Source organism: Cydia fagiglandana, chromosome 19, assembly GCF_963556715.1.
Source record: "Cydia fagiglandana chromosome 19, ilCydFagi1.1, whole genome shotgun sequence".
Classification (NCBI taxonomy): Eukaryota; Metazoa; Arthropoda; class Insecta; order Lepidoptera; family Tortricidae; genus Cydia; species Cydia fagiglandana.
Genome location: NC_085950.1, coordinates 8768130 through 8787871, shown reverse-complemented (window position 1 = coordinate 8787871; position 19742 = coordinate 8768130). Strand labels below are relative to the sequence as shown.

At 37.5% G+C, this 19742-nt stretch overlaps 3 protein-coding genes across 3 annotated transcripts; 1 reads left to right on the top strand and 2 right to left on the bottom strand.

Annotated features, from left to right (window-relative positions):
- Positions 1–2985: 2985 nt before the first annotated feature.
- On the bottom strand, positions 2986–6647 carry LOC134674219 (probable phenylalanine--tRNA ligase, mitochondrial). Its single transcript, XM_063532277.1, has 3 exons — positions 5965–6647; positions 4728–5372; positions 2986–3854 (listed from the first exon to the last, which is right to left on the bottom strand). The coding sequence occupies exons 1-3, from the start codon at positions 6478–6480 to the stop codon at positions 3687–3689; spliced, it is 1329 nt and encodes a 442-aa protein (XP_063388347.1). The 5' UTR covers positions 6481–6647; the 3' UTR covers positions 2986–3686.
- Positions 6648–6898: 251 nt separating this feature from the next.
- On the top strand, positions 6899–11566 carry LOC134673761 (endonuclease G, mitochondrial). Its single transcript, XM_063531781.1, has 6 exons — positions 6899–7199; positions 7377–7579; positions 8810–8933; positions 9323–9435; positions 10235–10412; positions 11169–11566. The coding sequence occupies exons 1-6, from the start codon at positions 6978–6980 to the stop codon at positions 11262–11264; spliced, it is 936 nt and encodes a 311-aa protein (XP_063387851.1). The 5' UTR covers positions 6899–6977; the 3' UTR covers positions 11265–11566.
- An 885-nt stretch (positions 11567–12451) lies between these two features.
- On the bottom strand, positions 12452–18704 carry LOC134673757 (eukaryotic translation initiation factor 2 subunit 1). Its single transcript, XM_063531776.1, has 7 exons — positions 18569–18704; positions 18246–18483; positions 17128–17356; positions 15385–15617; positions 14839–14954; positions 13471–13582; positions 12452–12583 (listed from the first exon to the last, which is right to left on the bottom strand). The coding sequence occupies exons 2-7, from the start codon at positions 18481–18483 to the stop codon at positions 12513–12515; spliced, it is 999 nt and encodes a 332-aa protein (XP_063387846.1). The 5' UTR covers positions 18569–18704; the 3' UTR covers positions 12452–12512.
- Positions 18705–19742: the final 1038 nt, after the last annotated feature.

The window sequence follows — 19742 nt, the reverse complement described above, 5'->3', positions numbered from 1 at the left end:
TTTTTTCACGTAGTTTGGGTTGGGTACGGTGACAGCTGTTTTCTCCATAAAATTTATAATCAATTTTATTTAGATGTCAGTTTTCACCGTATTTAAGCTGTGTAAAAAAAATTATAGGGTCGGCGCCACACAAATGGGGCATTATCTATGAAAAGGGACCTTTGTCGATGGCGCTTACGCCGCACTGCGTCGCGCGGCATTGTATTTATATCTGAGCATCGTTAATACTGGCGTAAGCGCTATCGACAATAAGGTCCCTTTCATAGATAACGTCACAAATAATCTCCTTTTCTGATAACTGTGATTTACATAAAAACCATACATACGAGTGAACCATAGGTTCTCAACGTGAATTTACTAGATATTTTAATTCAATAGAGTTAAGCTACGAAAAGTTTGCAGCGATTTTGATAGCCCTCGCAGTATCAGTGAATTTCATAGAAGTTTGACGTTTAAAATAATACTTGCACTGTGTCAGGGGTGCGAAACTCCTGACTTCGGTCAAACTCGGCTCCGCTCGGCTCAGCATTGCTCCGAGCAATTATTAGGGTTGGCACCACTTGATTTCCTTTTGCGTGCATGACCACAGATAATCACTTGAATTTTGACAACCCTAAATAGCCGAAAGGGATAGTGCCATATGTTAGAAAGGGATAGCATGATTCGACCCTGAACAGCTGTCAAACTTCGGTTTTGTAGGAAGTTTCCTTTCTGTACGGTAGTACTTATTATTATTTATTCTGTGACTGCGTAGGCTATCAAATCCGCTGCAGACTTTTCTTGGTCTGACTCTAGTAGGATAGTTGTGAATGTATTTAATTTGTCTGTGATATTATCCTGGTATTAGGATCTCTTAATGTATCTAGAATAAAACCTAATAGCTGGTAGAATGAGATGGTAATACCCAGTGGCGTAGCTAGCATGGGTGGCACCCGGTGCGGAAATTATGGGTGTCACCCCAAAATTCAATCAAAATTGTAAAATATATTTAAAAAGAGTAATTGTAATTTTTGTTAAATAGCTCAGGATTTACTCCATCGCTTTCTTTTTACGAATTTTTATAGGTGGAACTACTGATGTTCGCGGTCGGGTGTCACCCCTAAATGGGTGACACCCGGGGCGGACCGCCCCCGCCGCCCGCCCCCCCTAGCTACGTCTCTGGTAATACCTACTTGTATGTTTTACTTTCTCACTATGTATGCGTGTGTATAATTTTGTATGTAAGTTCTTTTTGTTTTTTCATCTATACTTTTTTCACGACACTTTCTGCTAAGAGTGATAGAGAAAGGTGTATATTCTTTGCCTGTCCTATAAAAAGGTTAGAGGTAGATTAACCCCCTTATTCATAAAGTTGACAAGCCGATAATAATCGTTTGTCCCTTTCCATCATACCTATACGTCGGAAAGGGACAAACGATTATTATCGGCTTGCCAACTTTAGTAAACGTTTATGAAAAAGGGGGTGTTTTAATTGTAATGAGTCCATGGTTCTTTCATTACTATTGTCTTTGTGCTCTGGACTTTAAATACGAGCATTCATTTTACTAGATTATAACAATAAGTATTGCAGGGCCGCCCAAAAAAACCTTGAAAAAGAATTTTTAGGAATTTTTGAAGTGAAAACTTCTTTAGCGGCGCTGTGCACATTTTGTAAGACGTAAGACGCTTTGTAAAACGGACACGTGACCTGATCGAAAAACTGTTACAATGTCATTGAGTTTTCACTTCTGCCGGCACTCTCGGAGTGCAACCCGTTGTTTTTTTACTCACACGTCTTTAACAAAATGTTATTAAAAATTAACACTACAACATTTGACTAAAACAAATCGTATTATCTTCAAAACATTCTCATTTGGGGCATTATCCATGAAAAGGGACCTTTTTGTCGATGGCGCTTACGGCGCACGGCATTGTATTTACCTATATCGAAGCATCGTTAATAATGGCGTAAGCGCTACCGATAATAAGGTCACTTTTCATAGATAACGTCACATTTAAGCTCACACAAATGCAAACGTTTGTTAAATTGGTCCCCTAATTGCCACATTATAGTTTTTGTCAAATAATTAGGCCACTTGTACTTTACCTATAGTTCGTTTTTTTAGCATTAGAAATAAGGTAAACAATCTTGATGTGCCTTTTAATTTAAAAACACATTTCAAAAATAAGTTACGGCAAATATGTAACAATTATGAATCTAATACGATCATTTATATTCTTCTGCTTTCATAAGTAATAGTTTTTGATTTTTAAAAAGCGTTTTTCAATTAAAAGACATGTCAAGATCGCTTGCCTTCTTGCAAGTTCTTTCTAATGCTATAAAAAACGAACTATAAGTGACTGACCAGCAAAAAGCCTGAAGCTGAAGGACAACTTGTATAAATGGGTACCTATTTCTATTTTAATATATGTAGATTGGTTGGTATTGATAGTGATATTATGTTATAAATACCTATAATAAGGCTTGGTTTATGTAAAGTGATGTATGTATAGTCTGTATCTTTAGGTATTTAAATAAAAGTTAACAATTTGTAAATTTTCGGGTAGTTATAACATTTATTGGTTAACCGACCAATTACAAAATCGCCTGGATCAGTCACTGAATGACCCGACTTTAACTTACAGTATTTGATCGTGTAATGTTTTCATCTACCCTCAACTGGCTTAAGCGCCATTTGAGGGTAGATTTTGTTTACTTTTATATCAATACCTATAGAGTATAGATATACCTATCTCCATTTTGTTTGGGGTTATTTGATCACGTATTTTTTGTTCTCAGTGGTACCTTTTTATCGTAATTGACTAGATTTGAGATATCATAGTTATTTTAAGTAAGTATCGTGTTTAAGTTAAGCATTTAATATTAAATGGACGAATAAAGCTGTTGTAAAGAATTTTGTTGTTTTATCTAGACATATTTTAACTACGAAACCCTAATATAGTATGAGCGGATAGTATAATAATGAATTTAAAAAAAACAGTAAAAACAATGACATAAATATTTATTAGGTACCTATACTAACGTAGGAACCACTAGGAACACTCAGCAGCAGAATAGTTAAGCGGACGAGGTATTCAAATTGAACTGAACAACTGTATTTTAAGACAATTATAGTGTGCAGATAATTATATAAACCTCGCCCGCTTACCTACTTCTGTTGCTGTGTGTACAATTTATTTCATACAGCGATTTTTTCTAGAACTAAACCGAACTGAAAGCAATTACATATTAAATACTGGTTTTACCTGTCAGACCTATGAATAGTGTCAATTTTTTATGGTAAGTAATAACCCAGATCCTGGATTAACTAAATTTCATATGTATATCAATACTAGAGACAGGTAAAACCTACCCTGGTGCCATCTATAAAAACCTTTGACAATTGCCAATTCCATTACTTTGACTCTGGTAATGGCACAGAATAAATAATAGTACTATGTACAGAAGATTCACTCTCTAACAAAACGCCTCTGTTACGATCAGGACAGATATGGCCGCTAGGTGGCGACAGCGCCACGCGCGGCTTATGGCTAGCCACCAAAATTGGTGTGAAACAATGAAACGGATGTACTTTTAGCTACCTGTAACAAAGCGATGAAATCGCAGAGTGAGCCACGCCTGGTAATGGTCATTCAGGTTTCAGACATACTCATAGAATAAATAAATAAATTTAGTTTTTAACGATCTATCTTATAGCAACATTGAACGCCGCGATGGCCGCTTTCTCAATCTCCTTATGGACTTGGTTAACCTCTGCTTGTGTGAGTGTCCTTTCAAGATGTCTGTACACGATGCTGTAGCATAGACTGTGCTTCTTTGACTTTGGGTGGACGAATCTGTCCTTTAATTTTACCTGTAACATAAAATAATAACTCAGTAGGTGAACAGCATAATTGAATATTCATAATTGTCGATTTTGAGGGTATCTTCTGAGTCTGACAGAAAAGGGGAGGCCTATTGGACGTCTTATGGCTGAGATGATGATGATGATGAGAGTCTCTTGTGGAGATGCAACGGATAGTTATTTGGCCGGATACCGGATATCGGATATCCGGCCTGGACACTGGCCGAATATCCGGTATCCGGCCGCCGGATATTCGGCCGGCGGAGCTATACCTACATGTCGGTTTTTCAGGTGCGCAATTTGCAGGTTTGACCTGTTTCCTACTAACCGTTCGCGCGGACTCATTTCTAGGTTCGAAATGAGTGCGCGTGCAAGTCAGTGGAATGATTAAATTGTTTTAAAATAATAAACAAGTACGATTATGACCGACCTTAAATCCAATTTGTTTACTCCGAAATCAAGCAATGTTACTATCCGGTATCCGGCCGGATAGAAGGTCACTATCCGGTATCCGGCCGGATAGTAAAATAGTGGCCGGATAGGCCGGATACCGGATAGTAACCGGATATCCGGTGCATCTCTAGTCTCTTGCACGCAAGGACGTGTGAAAATCAGGATCGCCGTGTCGAAGCGACGCGTGGTTATAGTTTGGTAAAAAACGTTTGTTAGTGAGATGAATAATATACTTATATTTTACTACAGTTACTGACAAAACTTGTTTAGCTTCGTATATTAGGCGTTTTTTAATACATAGACATTACTTTGTTTAGTGCGCATGTACTAACTTGATTAGCCCGTAGTTCAATAAGTGAAATTTTCACTGAACTAAAGGTTAATAAAATAGCATCCTTGCTCTAATGAATTGAATCAATAGTTATTTACCTGTTCAATAATATCACCTCCAATATCTCTGACTAGATCATAGAAATCATTGCTCATAAATGTATCAATAGTAAGTCCCTCTGGCAGCCAGAATGATATATCATTTGTACACTGTGGGTACATAGACACGGGCTTGTACGTTATCTCTGCATTTAGCTCTTTATTCTGAAACTGTGTCAAAAATCCAGAGTCCGTACTCCACATTAATCTTATATCAGGTATCTTATACAATGCCATGGCTAGCCTTTCTAAGCCTAAGCCAAAAGCGTAGGCAATAGTGTGATTTGGTCCTGCGTTGACTAATATTTCATTTCTGACGATACCGCAGCCTAACACTTCAAGCCAATTGTTATTGTAGAATATTTCTAGTTCGTAAGATGGATGGGTAAACGGAAAGTAAGCTTCGACCCATCGGTATTTGATATCGTCTCCGAATAATGTCTTTATAAGACCGAGGAGGTGTTCTTTTAACTGGTGTTCCATGAGTTTAGTAGCTTCTAGTGTGTGGCAACTTTGTTTTGTTGGATCGGAGATGGAGTTGATAAAGGCGTGGGGCTTTGTAGGGTCGTAGGTCGGCTCAAAAATGTGTAAGTCCTCATTTTCGGGGAATAATTGTTCTCTTCTTTGTGATCTCACTGCGTCAACCTGTAATAGAAAACAACTTAGTGTAGTAAGAACCTATATAAGCATAGAAAGGGCTGAATAATATATTTTTTAATTTTTATGCTCCAAAAGAGATGCCTTTTAAATTTAGGTTGTTAAAACACAAAGTACAATCCTTAGGGTTTTCACATTCATTTTCAATGTTAAAGACCGCGACACAGCTACACTGCCCTGCTAAGCCAAAGACATAGGCATACCCAGCATTCTTTAAGGGGTGGGGCAGAAGTAGGGTTACGTGCCTTAATTGTTCCTAAAAATATTTATCAGACCACAGACCAGGGCGGGGCAAGTTGCCCCACTTGTCCCACCGTGCGTACGCCTATGGCCAAAGAGCTAGCGCTCTTTGGCTCTCAAAAGAAAATTCATTGCTAACTTATACTTTAGTTTTTATTACTGAGAATTCCATTTTTAAATCATTTGTTTATGAGTTAGCGCTTTTCGGCTTAGGAAGGCAGTACAGGCCAATGTCAACCTTTGGGCACCACCCACAATAGGAGTTACATTCAAAGGGTTAAGCATAAACTTGATTGTTAAAAAAGCATACTAGCAAAATTTATAAGTTTGTAATCTATACCTGATGAAATATAGGAAAATGTGTTGAATCAATTTCATCCCTCCTGAACACAGGTCCTATCATAAGGAAGTTGTCCAGCCCAGACCTCAGCAGCTCGCTCTGATGGGCCGTCATGTGAGCTCGAAGCAGCGTACTCCTATTAATGTAGTAACAGTCGGACTTAACCCGACTCGGATGGTCCAGAGGAATTAATAAATCATCATAGTTCTGCTTCGTTGTGACGATCGGCGACAAGTTATCGTACACGCTAAACGTTGGATTACCTCGATACGTGAACGAGGAATAGAAATAGTTAACAATTCTTTGCCGCAATATCGAGAGAGGGTTATCTTTCTTAAGATGCAAGTTTCGATCCAAATATGATAGAATTTTAGGGGTTACATTGGTGTAATCGTCGGTTATGAAGTCAGTGCCGTTTATTCTTATTGTAGATTCTGTTTTCGGTGCCGTGCTGTACTTTAATCGGTGTAAAACCGCAGAGAATATGCGGTTGGGTTGATGAAACAATTTCGTCATTTTTAAGAGGTTATTCGCACTTAGTAATCGGTGTTTCTATTAATAATGATTTAGTCCTCTTGTTTTATTTAAACACCACTTAGAACATTAAATACCGGCGGATTTTTTGCATATTGAAGTTTATTTACGTAAATTTATATCACATTTATTTGACGTTTACGTACGAAGACGAGGATGCGTTTTGTTTCGAATGTAGTAAATCCATCCGAATTCGTTCAGAGGACTAAAAGATTTATTATTGATGGCGATAGTATATATTATCCGTTTCATCAAATTTATATCTGGAGTATAATTTTACACAAAGTGTTTTTATTAAATCCACTAAGCTTGTTTTGGGGATACTTTTACATGATAAACTGATTAATAACTAAACGTTTCTTCGTATCTGTCAAAAATTGATTACCTAACCTCAAAACTCCTTGGACCTTGGTTATTTGGTTACGTTTGAATAACTTTTATTTTATGCATTTACAAATAGTATACATAAAATCAGAAACATGATTCGAAAGCGGTTAACGAATTTAGCTCAACTGGGCGCTGTAGGCTTAACTGGATACTGCCTAGGAATTTATAGTGAGCGAAATATCGACTTTTTTAAAACGAGAGATGATTCTGTAATTATAAATGGCAAATGTATCAAAAATATGCCCGGTTTGCCAATATTCGGGAGTGTATCAGCTGCTACGCCTTACGTCGATTCCAGTGGGGCCAAAGATAGAGTAAGTTTCATAGATAAAATAAAGTTTTTGCAACATTTTGGAAACTACTTTTCCAATGTAATCTTATTCCTTTCCATAGCAATATTTGTCATTTGACATTAGGTTAGTGACATTTTCTGTCATAAGAAGGCCCGTAAAATAACAATGGTCAGAAAAAAATTAAAACAATTTTTACAGATATCGCAAATAATGAAATTTGGATTCCCCGGCTTGGATAACGTCCGTTCGTTCGACGACTACGTGTTATCGTACGACCGACGTAACCGCGTCGCGCACTGGGTGTTTGAGCATCTCACAAGGGCTCACGTTGCCAAGAATGCTACGGTGGACAGGAGCAAGTGTGAGTTTACTGCGGACGAAAGTATACATCCATTTTTCAGGTAAGTTTTGTGTAGATATGAAATTATTAATCAAATTACAGTGTATACTCCATATAACGTCACTCAATACAACAATTCACTCCCTATAATGTCGACAATTGTTCGCTACAGTTGCTTTACTTTAATATTAATTTATCTCTTATTAAAACAAAAACTTTCTATAGCGTCAAAAAACATCTGGCTCCTTGAGTGTTGTGTCGTTATATAGAGTTTACACTGTACTTGGACATTTTAATTTCTTTGTATAGGTACAGTGGCGTTCAAAAGTTCATGGACAGACGTCAACCATAATGCCTTAATATTACAGTTGAAACATGTCCATGTACTTTTGATTATGTTTATTGCGTGTTTAAGAACGATTTGTTTAATTAATGTAAAATATCTGACATCATGAAAAGAGTTTCTAAAAACATTTAGCAAATGTCATAAGGGGTCATCCATTAATTACGTCACACGTTTAGGGGTTGGCAGGGGGTCAAGAAAATGTGACATATTGTGACATGGGGGAGGGGGGAGACACAAACTTTGTGACGTCACTTTAACTTCATCAGTAACCGAAAAAAATTTTTAAATTATTTTATTCGCTGTACATTTAAATAACAAGTTTTTAAAACGATAATCGTTTTTATTCTTTTAATTTTCTTTCCTAAGCAGTTTTGGGTTATAAAATTACTAATATTTATATCGTCATAAATATTTTGATAAAATATTAATAAAACTTAGGTACTTACTTAATTCGATTTGGCGATTTCGTAGAAAAAATGTGACGTCACACTAGGGGGGAGGGGTTTGCCAAATGTGACCAAATGTGACAAGGGGGGGGGAGGGGTCAAAAAACCTAGAAATTCGTGTGACGTAATTAATGGATGACCCCTAATGGTTTCTACCAATAGGTGGTGGTGGTACAATCAGGCTTGCTTGATTGATAAGAGGTAGATTTCTAATTTAATAAATATGTACAGTCAGCAGCAGAAGTTGCTAATCGAGCCAGGTGTTCAAAATGATCTTGAGTCTACTTTCTTGTTAAGAGAATAAGATTGTGTCAAGGTAATTTTGAACACCTCGCCCGCTTGTCAACTTCTGCTGCTGACTGTACAATTTTTTTTTAATGTTATGAAGAAATCTGACAACTTTGTTGGAATCAGACCTTGTTAGTGTTTGAAATTTATCTAATAATGTTAGTGCAACAGTTCCTGTTTCTTATGATTTTTTAACTGCCGTTTATGTTAGATCACAGAACAGCGACTACAAAGGCTCTGGCTTTGACCGGGGGCACATGGCAGCCGCGGGCAACCACAAGTTGGCACAGAAACATGTTGAACAAACGTTCCTGCTCACTAACATGGCACCACAGGTCTGTAGTAGAACCAAAATTATTTTATTAGCACATTCCATGATTCCAACAGCAATTATCTTGAAATTGTTTTGTTTTTTCTAAAAAATAATTAACATAGTATCACAGAATAAACAATAGTACTAGGTACAGAATAAGATTCACTCTCTAACAAAACGCGTCTGTTACGATTTGGACAGATATGACCGCTAGGTGGTGACAGCGCCACGCGCGGCTTATGGCTAGCCACCAAAATTGTTTGTGGGACGGATGTACTTGTTGCAAAGTGACGAAATCGCGGAGTGAGCCACGCCTCCTAGAACCCTAAATTACAACTTTTTTTTTCGGAAAATGTCCTAAGATGTATTTGGATTCCTTAAAAAACACTTCTATCATCTTCTATTCTACAGGTGGGTGAAGGATTCAACAGACACGCATGGAATAGATTAGAAAAGCACGTTCGCAACCTCACCAAAGTATACGACAACGTTTATTGCTGCACGGGACCACTATATCTGCCCAGGTCAGATTATTGAATGAATGAAAATGAATGAAAATATTTATTTTCAGGCAACTATTGGCCCATAGATAAATACCTTAAAACTAGCATACATATTAATACAAAATATATCTTAAAACACGTTTATGGCTGCGATGCAGTTCGCAACCCCGCAGTGTCAGGGAGCCGGCCGCGGAACCGCCGGAACTTGACACCCTTCGGCCAAAACTCCTCCTTGGTGAGGATTATTAATAATATCTAGGAGACCGAGCTTTGCTCGCAAAACATATAAAAACTCAAAAATGCGCGTTTTCCCAGATATAAGACTTAGCTAGATCGATTTATCGTCCCCTTAAACCCCCATATAGCAAATTTCATCTAAATATTTGTAACATTTGCTGTGACTTATTTTTCAATGGTAATTTTTAATAAAAAGACATGTCAAGATCGCTTTACCTTCTTTCTAAAGCTAATAAAAACGAACTATAGCACTATAAAAGTTTATTGACTACTGAACCCTAAACTGCGCATCGATTTCAGTTGTTACTTGTAATCTAAGCCTATAGTCCGTTTTTTTAGCATTAGAAAGAACTTCGCAGAAGTAAGCTTGTGGTTCCAAATCCGGCACTTTTAGCGGTAATAATTTGACGTAAATTATATGTATTGACCATGCTACATTAGATAATTCAATAATTATTAACAACTAAAGAGCCTGACATAAACTGCACGCTTGCTTCTGTGGAGTTCTTTCTAATGCTAAAAAAACGAACTATAAGGTGTACCATTATTTCTTAAACTGTACAGATTTTGATAATGTTTACAGGAAAGAATCCGACGGTAAATCCTACGTGAAATACCAAGTGATCGGCGCGAACTCGGTAGCAGTGCCGACGCATTTCTACAAAGTGGTGGTGGGCGAGGCGGGCGGCGTGTTAGACATGGAGGCCTATGTGATGCCCAACCAGAAGATACCTGACGAGACGCCTGTGGCTAACTTTATGGTATATTTCTTAATTACTCGTAAAATGCATGTTAATTATAAGATGTAATAATGTTTTGAAAAGATGTGTCCCGCCGAGTTTGTTGCCGGTCCCATATTGGGATACCCTCCTCCAATTGAGGGGGGATTTAAATCTTCTCGGGGCAGAGGTGTACGGTTGGAGCCGGTAAAGGTTTATTTGACGTTCATAAGCGCATTGTAATATGCCTACTTGAATAAACTATTTTTTATCTTTTATCTTATCTTTATCTGTCAGTATTTTCGGGTCTCTATTGTTTACCCTAAAGTTTTAAGTCATAGGAAATGACCCGGGGCCGAATGGCACAGGCACCTGTCCCGATGGACACTGGTTCGATTCCAGCCTGGGGCACTGGAGGCCTTGGTCACTTTTTCTTAGTATATATCATTTATTTCAGTTCATAGGAAATGTATGGTTTGTCCGCGTTATCGTTCGTCGTTATTTGGCTTTTCTACGCGTAACTTTTCAGGAGTGCCATAAAACAAACCTAACATATCTAGGATAACCTTACGAAAATCCTGAAAAGTTAACAGTTTCAGAATTATAACTAAAGATAATCTGACAATCATTACATTATGACTTACAATAATTGTGTCAAACAAAGGGATACGAGTATCGACTGTCGCCACCTAGCGGCCATATCCGTGCTGATCGTGACAGACGCGTTTTGTTAGAGAGTGAGTCTTCTGTACCTAGTACTATTATTTATTCTGTGGTAACATATCTTTTTACTTGCAGGTACCACCGGAATCGATAGAGAAAGCAGCCGGTCTTCTATTCTTCGATAAAATACATAGAAGCAAATTAAATAAAATTAACGGTAAGAAAGTTTAACGTCGCATTAGGTTCATAATTAGTACAATTTTAGACAAATCATACCAGAGATTAGTTAGTTAAAAAAACTGCTAATTTATATATATTTTTTATCTTTGGCAGCACGTTACAAGATATCGAATTCTTTGAACTTAAGAGATGTTGTAAGATGAGCAGTTTTCATTTCTAACTAGTCTCCGATTATCTATTAGACCAAAGATTAGATTCTTTGGATATCCAGCCTAAAGATTTTTTTAGTAATCTCTAATCATACCTTTATATTGTATTGTATCAATATGACGTAAATAGATGTTATTATTATTAATTAATTGGACATTGTAAATATTATTTTGTGATATAAATGAATGTTACTGTTACTTAACAATTATTTTATTTATTACAAGAATGAATCTAGTATATAACTGGTTCTGGCATGAGGGGTGGGGGGAAATGACCGAACGGGTCTTATAGTTGCACCAAACAAAGTCTGCAGCGGATTTGATAGCCCACGCAGTGTAAGTGTTATGTATACGTCATAATTTCATAGAAGTTTGACGTTTAAAATGACACTTGTACTGCTTGGGCTATCAAAATCGCTGCAGACTTTTTACGGTCTGACTATATGTAACAAAGAATATAATACCTACTCACTAGGAGATATATACCTTTAGTAGGAGTAGCAGCGAATGCGCTATTTATGTTTGTCCTTGTCACAGTCTCACATTTTTTTATTTCCCCAATTTCCCCACCGTCATTTATAGTATGTACATATTATGGTGGGCAACAAAAAATTCGACCAATCAGTGTCGCATTGCGTATGTTGTCTCTCAAGGAGGCGCGTAATAGCACATCTATAGGATACTAAAATCATTCTCCATCCGACTAAAAAAAGATGTCACAAAATGTCCATTCCATTACGTCGCGTTTTAGTATGATTTTTTTTTTCACTTGTATGTGCGTGACGTAGTGGAACGTACAATTTTCATACAAATTTTTGGGACATTTTATTTTATCATCAGAATTGAAAGTGAAAGAATTGAAATTGAATCCGAGTTGAAAGAACCCAAAAACACCAGGATCTGTGAGAATCAGGTTTTCGATATTTATTTTAGAAAACACCCAACTATGGTAAATCCAGGTTTAACCAGTTCACCGGGTTAGTGAATGGTGCAAGTGGCCTTTCAGGTAGTATAAAGTAAAGGCAGGTCTGTATAAAAGTTGTATATTAGCAACATATCGCTATACATATAATATATAGTTCGCAGTGTTCTAGTTGTCCTCTTCCTCGTCGGATGCGCCGTTCTGTTGAGGCTCTTCGTCCATGCCAGCGTCGCCCATACCTAAAAAAAATCAAATTGATCTATAACGACAATTTGAATATTACATTTTTGGCAGCGGGGTTGGGAGTATGTAAATAAAAGCTTAGACGACGGAAATAGTTATTTGTACAACAAGAGATCAAAGTTTGATATTTCTTCGCGTGCTTATTTTGAGTCCCGTGCAAGCGAAAGAAGAATCTTGAGCGTAATAAGGGATTCAAAAGCGCACGAGATGTAAATAACTTTGATCTCGTGTAGTACACAAAATTTTTCACCCTAAGCAGTGAGAACATACCTAGAGGGACAGAGATAATAGAACCCAAGTATATCGAACTTGTATTAGACCCCGCATGTTGAAATGACATTTGACTATAAAGGTCACATGAATGACATTTTGTCTCACTCATCATGTCGCATTTTGCTCACTGTTTTTAAGAAGCAAAGTACCCTTGTTCGAGCTGCTGAGGTGAAAAATAATTGTTCTATATTAACACTACTAAGGCCCACTTGCACCATCCCACTAACTCGGGCTTAAGCGGTTAAACTATTAACCTATTGTCAAATTGTATGGCTAACCATGGCAACTCCAGGTTTAACCGGTTAACCCCGGGTTAGTGGAATGGTGCAAGTGGGCCTAAGAAAACTAAACTAACTTAACAAGTGACCGTAGTTCTGTAGAAAGCGACCAACTTTTTATTTTTGTCAAAGTGACTTAAACCCTAACTCAGTTGCTTTGGTCGGTTTCTGCATTGTTAAAAAAATTTTGTTGGTCGTTTTCTGCATAACTATGGTCAAGTATAGGGAGCGATATAATATAAGATCAAGCTCGACTAGTGACCTTTGCTTCGCGACCTCGCGAGTTAGCCTCATTATTTTCAGAATTAGTACCTACTTATCCTGGTACGTACCGTGGTCCTCGTCCTCCTCGGCGGAGTCCCCGGCGACCTCCGCGTTCTCCGCCTCCGCGCGCTCCATCTGCCGCGCCAGCTCCGCCTCGTCCGTCGCCGTCACCACTTTAGGCTGAAAATAAACAACAATCCTGTAAAGACAATAGGGTATTATACTGTATTTAAAATATTTTACACCATGCATAAAATAAAGCACCAGATAATTCTTAGAAAAAACACAGATAGGAATTATTTTTAAACACAAGTTCTATTTAATAAATCGTATAGAAATATAAAAAGTAGGTGAGTTGACCATGACGTCACGATGTAATGTTTCATTTATAAATTCCATATTAGCAAATCGTTCTGAAAGTTCTAAAAAAGTAACTGATTTGTCTAGTAGGAAAATACCCTATTTTTGACGCATATCAATATAGATATGCTAGACCAAGACATAACTAATCGGAACGAAAACCAAAGCGTAACATTTCCAATTTTAATGTAAGTGTCTAAGGGTGGTATTCTGCCTGTCCGACTTCTTTATCCAATGTGCATTGCGTCTCACCCTCTCATTAAGCAAGATGTGATATGCAAATATATATTAGACAGATGGAATTTAAGTATCTTTTGAATAAATCAGACTAGTTTTTATGTTGCTGGATTCGTCGATCTATGAACTCAAAACAAAAACGGTCGTTTTAACTTTGGACGCATAGATTCACGAATCCAGCGACATAAAAACTGGTTTGATGTATTCAAAAGGTACTTAAATACAAAATACAGTACGTAGCGGCCCCTTTTTAGGGTTCCGTACCCAAAGGGTAAAACGGGACCCAATTACTAAGACTTCGCTGTCCGTCCGTCTGTCCGTCTGTCTGTCACCAGGCTGTATCTCACGAACCGTGATAGCTAGACAGTTGAAATTTTCACAGATGATGTATTTCTGTTGACGCTATAACAACAAATACTAAAAACAGAATAAAATAAAGATTTAAATGGGGCTCCCATACAGCAAACGAGATTTTTAACCAAAGTTAAGCAACGTCGGGCGTGGTCAGTACTTGGATTGGTGACCGTTTTCTTTTGCCTTATGGTACGGAACCCTTCGTGCGCGTGTCCGACTCGCACTTGCCCTATTTTTTATTTAAATATCTTTCGTTAAATTTAAATAATCACGATTATTTAGCAGTGGCGCTAGTGTGCACGATATACAGAGTATAGACGGACGGCAACCTGACCACAATTTGTATAGAAACTGCACGCCAACTGCAACGTCGACGTGCAGTTCGTCGCAGTCGGGTTGCAGTTTGTCTGTACCGGCCCTATCCTAGTCTCTTTTGTCCGTCTGTCAACAGTTCAGTGAGCCAAAACTATGAAACTATGACATACCGCCATCTGTATGTTGAACACGCCGCCCGCGGCCGTAATGTTCTCCTGTATCTTATCAATGGCGTCCTGCAGCGCCTTCAGGCCGTCCGTCTTCTCGGGCGTTGAGGTGGTCATTACTGAAACAATTATATTCATTAACAATTGACACCTTTTGGACGCCAATGACCGATATATCCGCACCGGAGGTACAAAGCCAAAGACCTATTAATCGGTCACAGACCACAGAGCAACATAGACTTACGTGCATATGCATAAAGTTCAATTTCAGTTTTGACACTTCAGTGACGTGGCGTCCGAGTGACGGTATCGTCTTGGGTTGTCCCATTCGTTTTTCGTCAAATTCTTAAATTAGTCCTATTCTGCTTTCGTCACCCATTCTACATTCGTCACAATCGTCGGTGGCTTTCAATGTAGAATGAGTGACGAAAGCAGGACTAATTTAAGAACTCAGAACCCAAGACGATACCCGAGTGACAGCTTTTGTGTTCGACACGGCGTCGAAAGGTCGTTTGATAACATCTTCACGGATATCTTAAATAATCTTACCATATAGAGGTGGGGCGATGAGGTTGATCTTAATAGGCATCTCGACAGTTGAGACGGTAAGGCCGGCTTTAAGCGCTGCCTTCACAGCATCAATTCCTTCGTAGCCGTAGCATGCGCACTCTATGTCGGCACGGATCTTCACAGCCTGCGAAGTGAGCTTACGCTTGATGTTGGCCAGGAGGACTTCCTTGGTTTTCTCATCCAGGCCACACTCGTTGAGGACTGACGGGTCACTGAGAGAGAGAGAGAGAGAGAGAGATATTCTTTATTTGTGAAAACACAGGTACAATGATTGATCTTACATTACAGTTTCGTAGTCTCACCATGCTCTGCCAATAGTGGCGTACAAATACTATACTACTTATAAACATAAAACATGCATTATTTCAAAATTTACAAGTTGTAAATTAAATATTAATCATTAGAATTTAGAACATAATTATACACTTAAGAATAAAATTTATACATACATTTAATTTTCATTTAAATATTCATTTATTTTATAATAACATTTTTCGATTAATAGTGCAGTCAGTTGTTTTTTAAATTGTGATATTGGTAATGATTTTAAACAATCAGGAATTTTGTTATATATTCTGGTTGCCATTCCAAAAATGCTTTTCCGCATCAATGTGGTGTTCTGTTGCTCATTGTGCAACTTCTGGTCATATTGTGATCGCGTTGGATATTTGCGGTACTCTGAGACTTTAGCGAACAAATTAGAGTTGCATTTAACAAATACTGCCATTTCTAAGATATAAATACACGGAAATGTTAAAATTTTCATTACTTTGAATAACAGAACACTGCTTTCTCCGGGTTTTTTCCCGCACATTGCTCTTACACACCGTTTTTGGGCTATAAGTACATTTTCCCTATCAACTGAATTACCCCAGAATATAATCCCATATCGGAGTCTTGAGACTACAAGTCCATGGTAGGCCGACAGAACTGTGTCTTGACTAACTATTTTTGATAGTTTAGAAAGTGCATAAGCAGATTTGTTTAGTTGTTGACATATCTCAGCAACATGAGGTTTCCAGGTAAGTTGACTATCTATTAATAAGCCTAAAAATCGTGTCGTGTCTACATTTTCAATTTTGTCATGTTTATAGTTTATGTCAATTGTATCAGTATTAATAGGATTTATGCGATTGTAGAAGTGCATTACATTAGTCTTTTTAAGATTGATTATTAGATTATTATTATTTAACCACATTATAATATTATTTAATTCTGAATTAATGTCATTTTCGTATGTAATCAGGCTATCGCAATTTATTATAGATGTGCTGTCGTCAGCAAATAGTACCATTGGATAGTCAAACTGAAAAATGTATAAGGTGCAAGATGAAAATTCTGCAAAAATAGACCTCTCTGCATTGCATGGCTGCTTGGTCCATCTGAGTGGACACATCTATTGTGTTAAAACATTAAAACCGGTTCCATACTTTTTAGTATTTGATGTTATAGCGGCAACAGAAATACATCATCTCTGAAAATTTCAACTATCACAGTTCATGAGATACAGCCTGGTAACAGACAGACAGACGTACCATGCACTGCACATGTAAGCATGACAATATGTGTTGCATCCAAGCAAAAAGTCCCACATTGTTGCTTACAAGCAAATTAAAGATACAAGCAAATCTCGTCCTTATGGTAAGCGACAAAGTTGTATAATTTTAATAGATAAATACTTAATTAAATACATAAGAAAGAAAAATACAGAAGGGTACCCACACTGCAGCCTGTTTAAAGAAGTCATAAGCGGAAGCCTTCTTCTTATATTTCTCTTCAAACAACCAAGCGGTACGCTTGTAGAGCTCCTCCAGCTGCTCAGAGCTCTCGTAGTGGAGGAGCTCGGCCACGTGCCGGAGGATGGAGTTCACCGCCTTGGCTTTGGCGTACCTCTCTGTGCACTTGTCTATGTCCTCAGCGGATACACGACGTTTTGACAAGTCTATGTAACCTGGATTGAAGATAAAAATGTTAATAGTTATATAGATTAATTCTAAATAGGATATTCACTAAACACTATGCTAGTTACGTTTTATCATTTTGAAAACCAATATTCAGAAAATTATAAGAGAGAACTAGCTTTATTTTTTGTGTGGATTATTAATTAATGCTACCCAAGTTGTCATATATATATATTAAAATCCCTCAACTCTGCATAGGGTTGCCAGATGGTCGGGATTTGGCGGGATTCTCCCGATTTTTAGCATGTGTTCCCGATTCCCGACAAAGTGTAAACTGTCCCGAAAAACAGCTTCACGTTATAAAACAATAATTTCAAGTTCCGAACTGTCGTCAAGCGAGCGAGCTGACGTAGTGCCAATAATGTAAAATATTGTTGTTTTTAATACAATTACTTTAGTTTGAATGTATTTTTTTTCCCGACTTAAGTCCCAACATCCCGAAAAATTGATATTGTTTCCCGATAATAGCGCTTTTCGATCTGGCAACCCTAACTCTGCATGATACTAATTAGAAATGAATACCTAGAACTTATGGCAGAATTTAATGACATATACATTTATTCTAAGATGGTTTCAATTTCAATATGAACTTTGTAGCATCCATTGCTTTAAAATAAAATAAGGCCTGAGTTTGCAAAGTATTTATATAGATCACTACTTTATTATAAAATCTGAATGAAGAATTTTGTGTTTAAAGTTTATTAACTTTTAATTAATTTAATAAACCATGGAGAATACCGTGGTAATGAATGATTGTTAGAACAAGTTACAAGTTGTAGTACATCCTTCAAAAATTATCACATAGATATTGAAGTTGTAACTCTTGTAAAAGATTAATCAACAGTGTTAAAGCAAGAAATATTTCAGTAGTTAGCTTACCTTTTTCTTTATCCACTCTGATCACCACAACGGGCTCTGTCTTCCCGACTCTGATCAATTTATTGATGGACCTGATACGCCTCCTCGACAACTCGGAAAGCAAAATCATGCCCTCAATATTGTTGTATTCCAACAGATGTACGTAGGCGCCCATCTCGGCGATGGACCGCACATTTACCATCACTACATCCTCGATTTCAGGATATTTCTCCTGGTAAAATCGACACGACAACGGCATCTGAAATACCTCACGATTATAACCTATACAAGTTAACAAAAACTACACTTTGAATTGTAAAGTTTAAGTCGGCCGACGGTTTTACCTTGTTTCTGTGTCTGTATATCCGTTTCTAGCTATTTTAAACAAAATGGAAGTAAATGATGAAATTAAAATTGTTCACGTTGACACCGTCGGACACAACTTTTAAGATCCGGTCTACGCAAAATCTATTGTTATAACTTATATGTTTGATTTTTTTTTAAAGCTACTACAATCTAAAGATAGAACGGAACGTAATACGGTGTTGCCCGTACCATTATGAATAACAACACGTTATAACGACGTTACCGTTACATTTAACGTTATTTTATTAATAAGGGTCAATGTTTTCGGCTTTATCATTTACAAATCAGTTCTATTACGCGCTATTTGTTATACGAGGACCTAGTCGAACACTTATTTCTTTCTATTATATCTTTTTAACCTTTTGAAATCCAAACTGCGCATCCATTTGCCGTGCTACTGACCACACGGGGGCAAAATTTAGTTTTGTGAATAAATAATGCCAACCTAAAAGTGGGGTGTTTTTCAGTAGATTTTCATCAAAAAACGATCGACGTCAAATGCCGTCTTTGGCGGCGTTGTCACGATTTTGCGTTGACGTCAATTGCCGTCTGTGGCGTTCAAAAGGTTAAAGACCGTTACTTTTGATTAGTATGGACTATAATTGGCGATTACGTGATATGCTCCTTTGACTCACCACCCAGTGTATTTCATGAATAAATATCTCGTAGATTACACTCTTGTTAAGATTCTGGGAATATTAGTCGTCCGAATGCACCTTGACATTGTGAATATAGAGGGTATTCTCTATAACAGAGAGCATTCAAATCATGAATATAGATAAACCAATCCATTGTTATCAAGACAGAGAAATATAGTTTTAGCGGATGTTAAAGACAATAGGTAGTATTATAAATATTATAATATTCATAATTATGACTTCATCTTTCTATAATTATCCTACTTACCGTAGAGCAGCGGTCGGCAACCAGTGGCCCGCGAACCTGTCACTTGTGTTGCGGCCCGCGAGTCCCCTGGCTATTTTGTATGTAATATTAACAAATGACAATGTCTTATAAAGTCATAAATAATAACAAAGTGCGGCCCGCGTCCACTTCGTTAAATGCTATGTGGCCCTTGGCTGCTAAAAGGTTGCCAACCGCTGCCATAGAATTAAGAAAGAGTGGTAACACCATACATCAGATTCCTTACCA

Bases quoted from the DNA above. Each gene is read 5' to 3' on its own strand.
- LOC134673761 (XM_063531781.1), top strand. From the start codon at position 6,978: ATGATTCGAAAGCGGTTAACGAATTTAGCTCAACTGGGCGCTGTAGGC. The intron at 7,580-8,809 runs GTAAGTTTTGTG...CGTTTATGTTAG, and splicing joins AGTATACATCCATTTTTCAG to ATCACAGAACAGCGACTACA. The intron at 9,436-10,234 runs GTCAGATTATTG...TAATGTTTACAG, and splicing joins GGACCACTATATCTGCCCAG to GAAAGAATCCGACGGTAAAT.
- LOC134674219 (XM_063532277.1), bottom strand. From the start codon at position 6,480: ATGACGAAATTGTTTCATCAACCCAACCGCATATTCTCTGCGGTTTTA. The intron at 5,373-5,964 runs GTATAGATTACA...TTTCTATTACAG, and splicing joins ATTTTCCTATATTTCATCAG to GTTGACGCAGTGAGATCACA. The intron at 3,855-4,727 runs GTAAATAACTAT...TTTATGTTACAG, and splicing joins GAGGTGATATTATTGAACAG to GTAAAATTAAAGGACAGATT.
- LOC134673757 (XM_063531776.1), bottom strand. From the start codon at position 18,483: ATGCCGTTGTCGTGTCGATTTTACCAGGAGAAATATCCTGAAATCGAG. The intron at 14,955-15,384 runs GTAAGATTATTT...TAATTGTTTCAG, and splicing joins CATCGCCCCACCTCTATATG to TAATGACCACCTCAACGCCC. The intron at 13,583-14,838 runs GTATGTCATAGT...GTTTATTTTCAG, and splicing joins TGTTCAACATACAGATGGCG to CCTAAAGTGGTGACGGCGAC.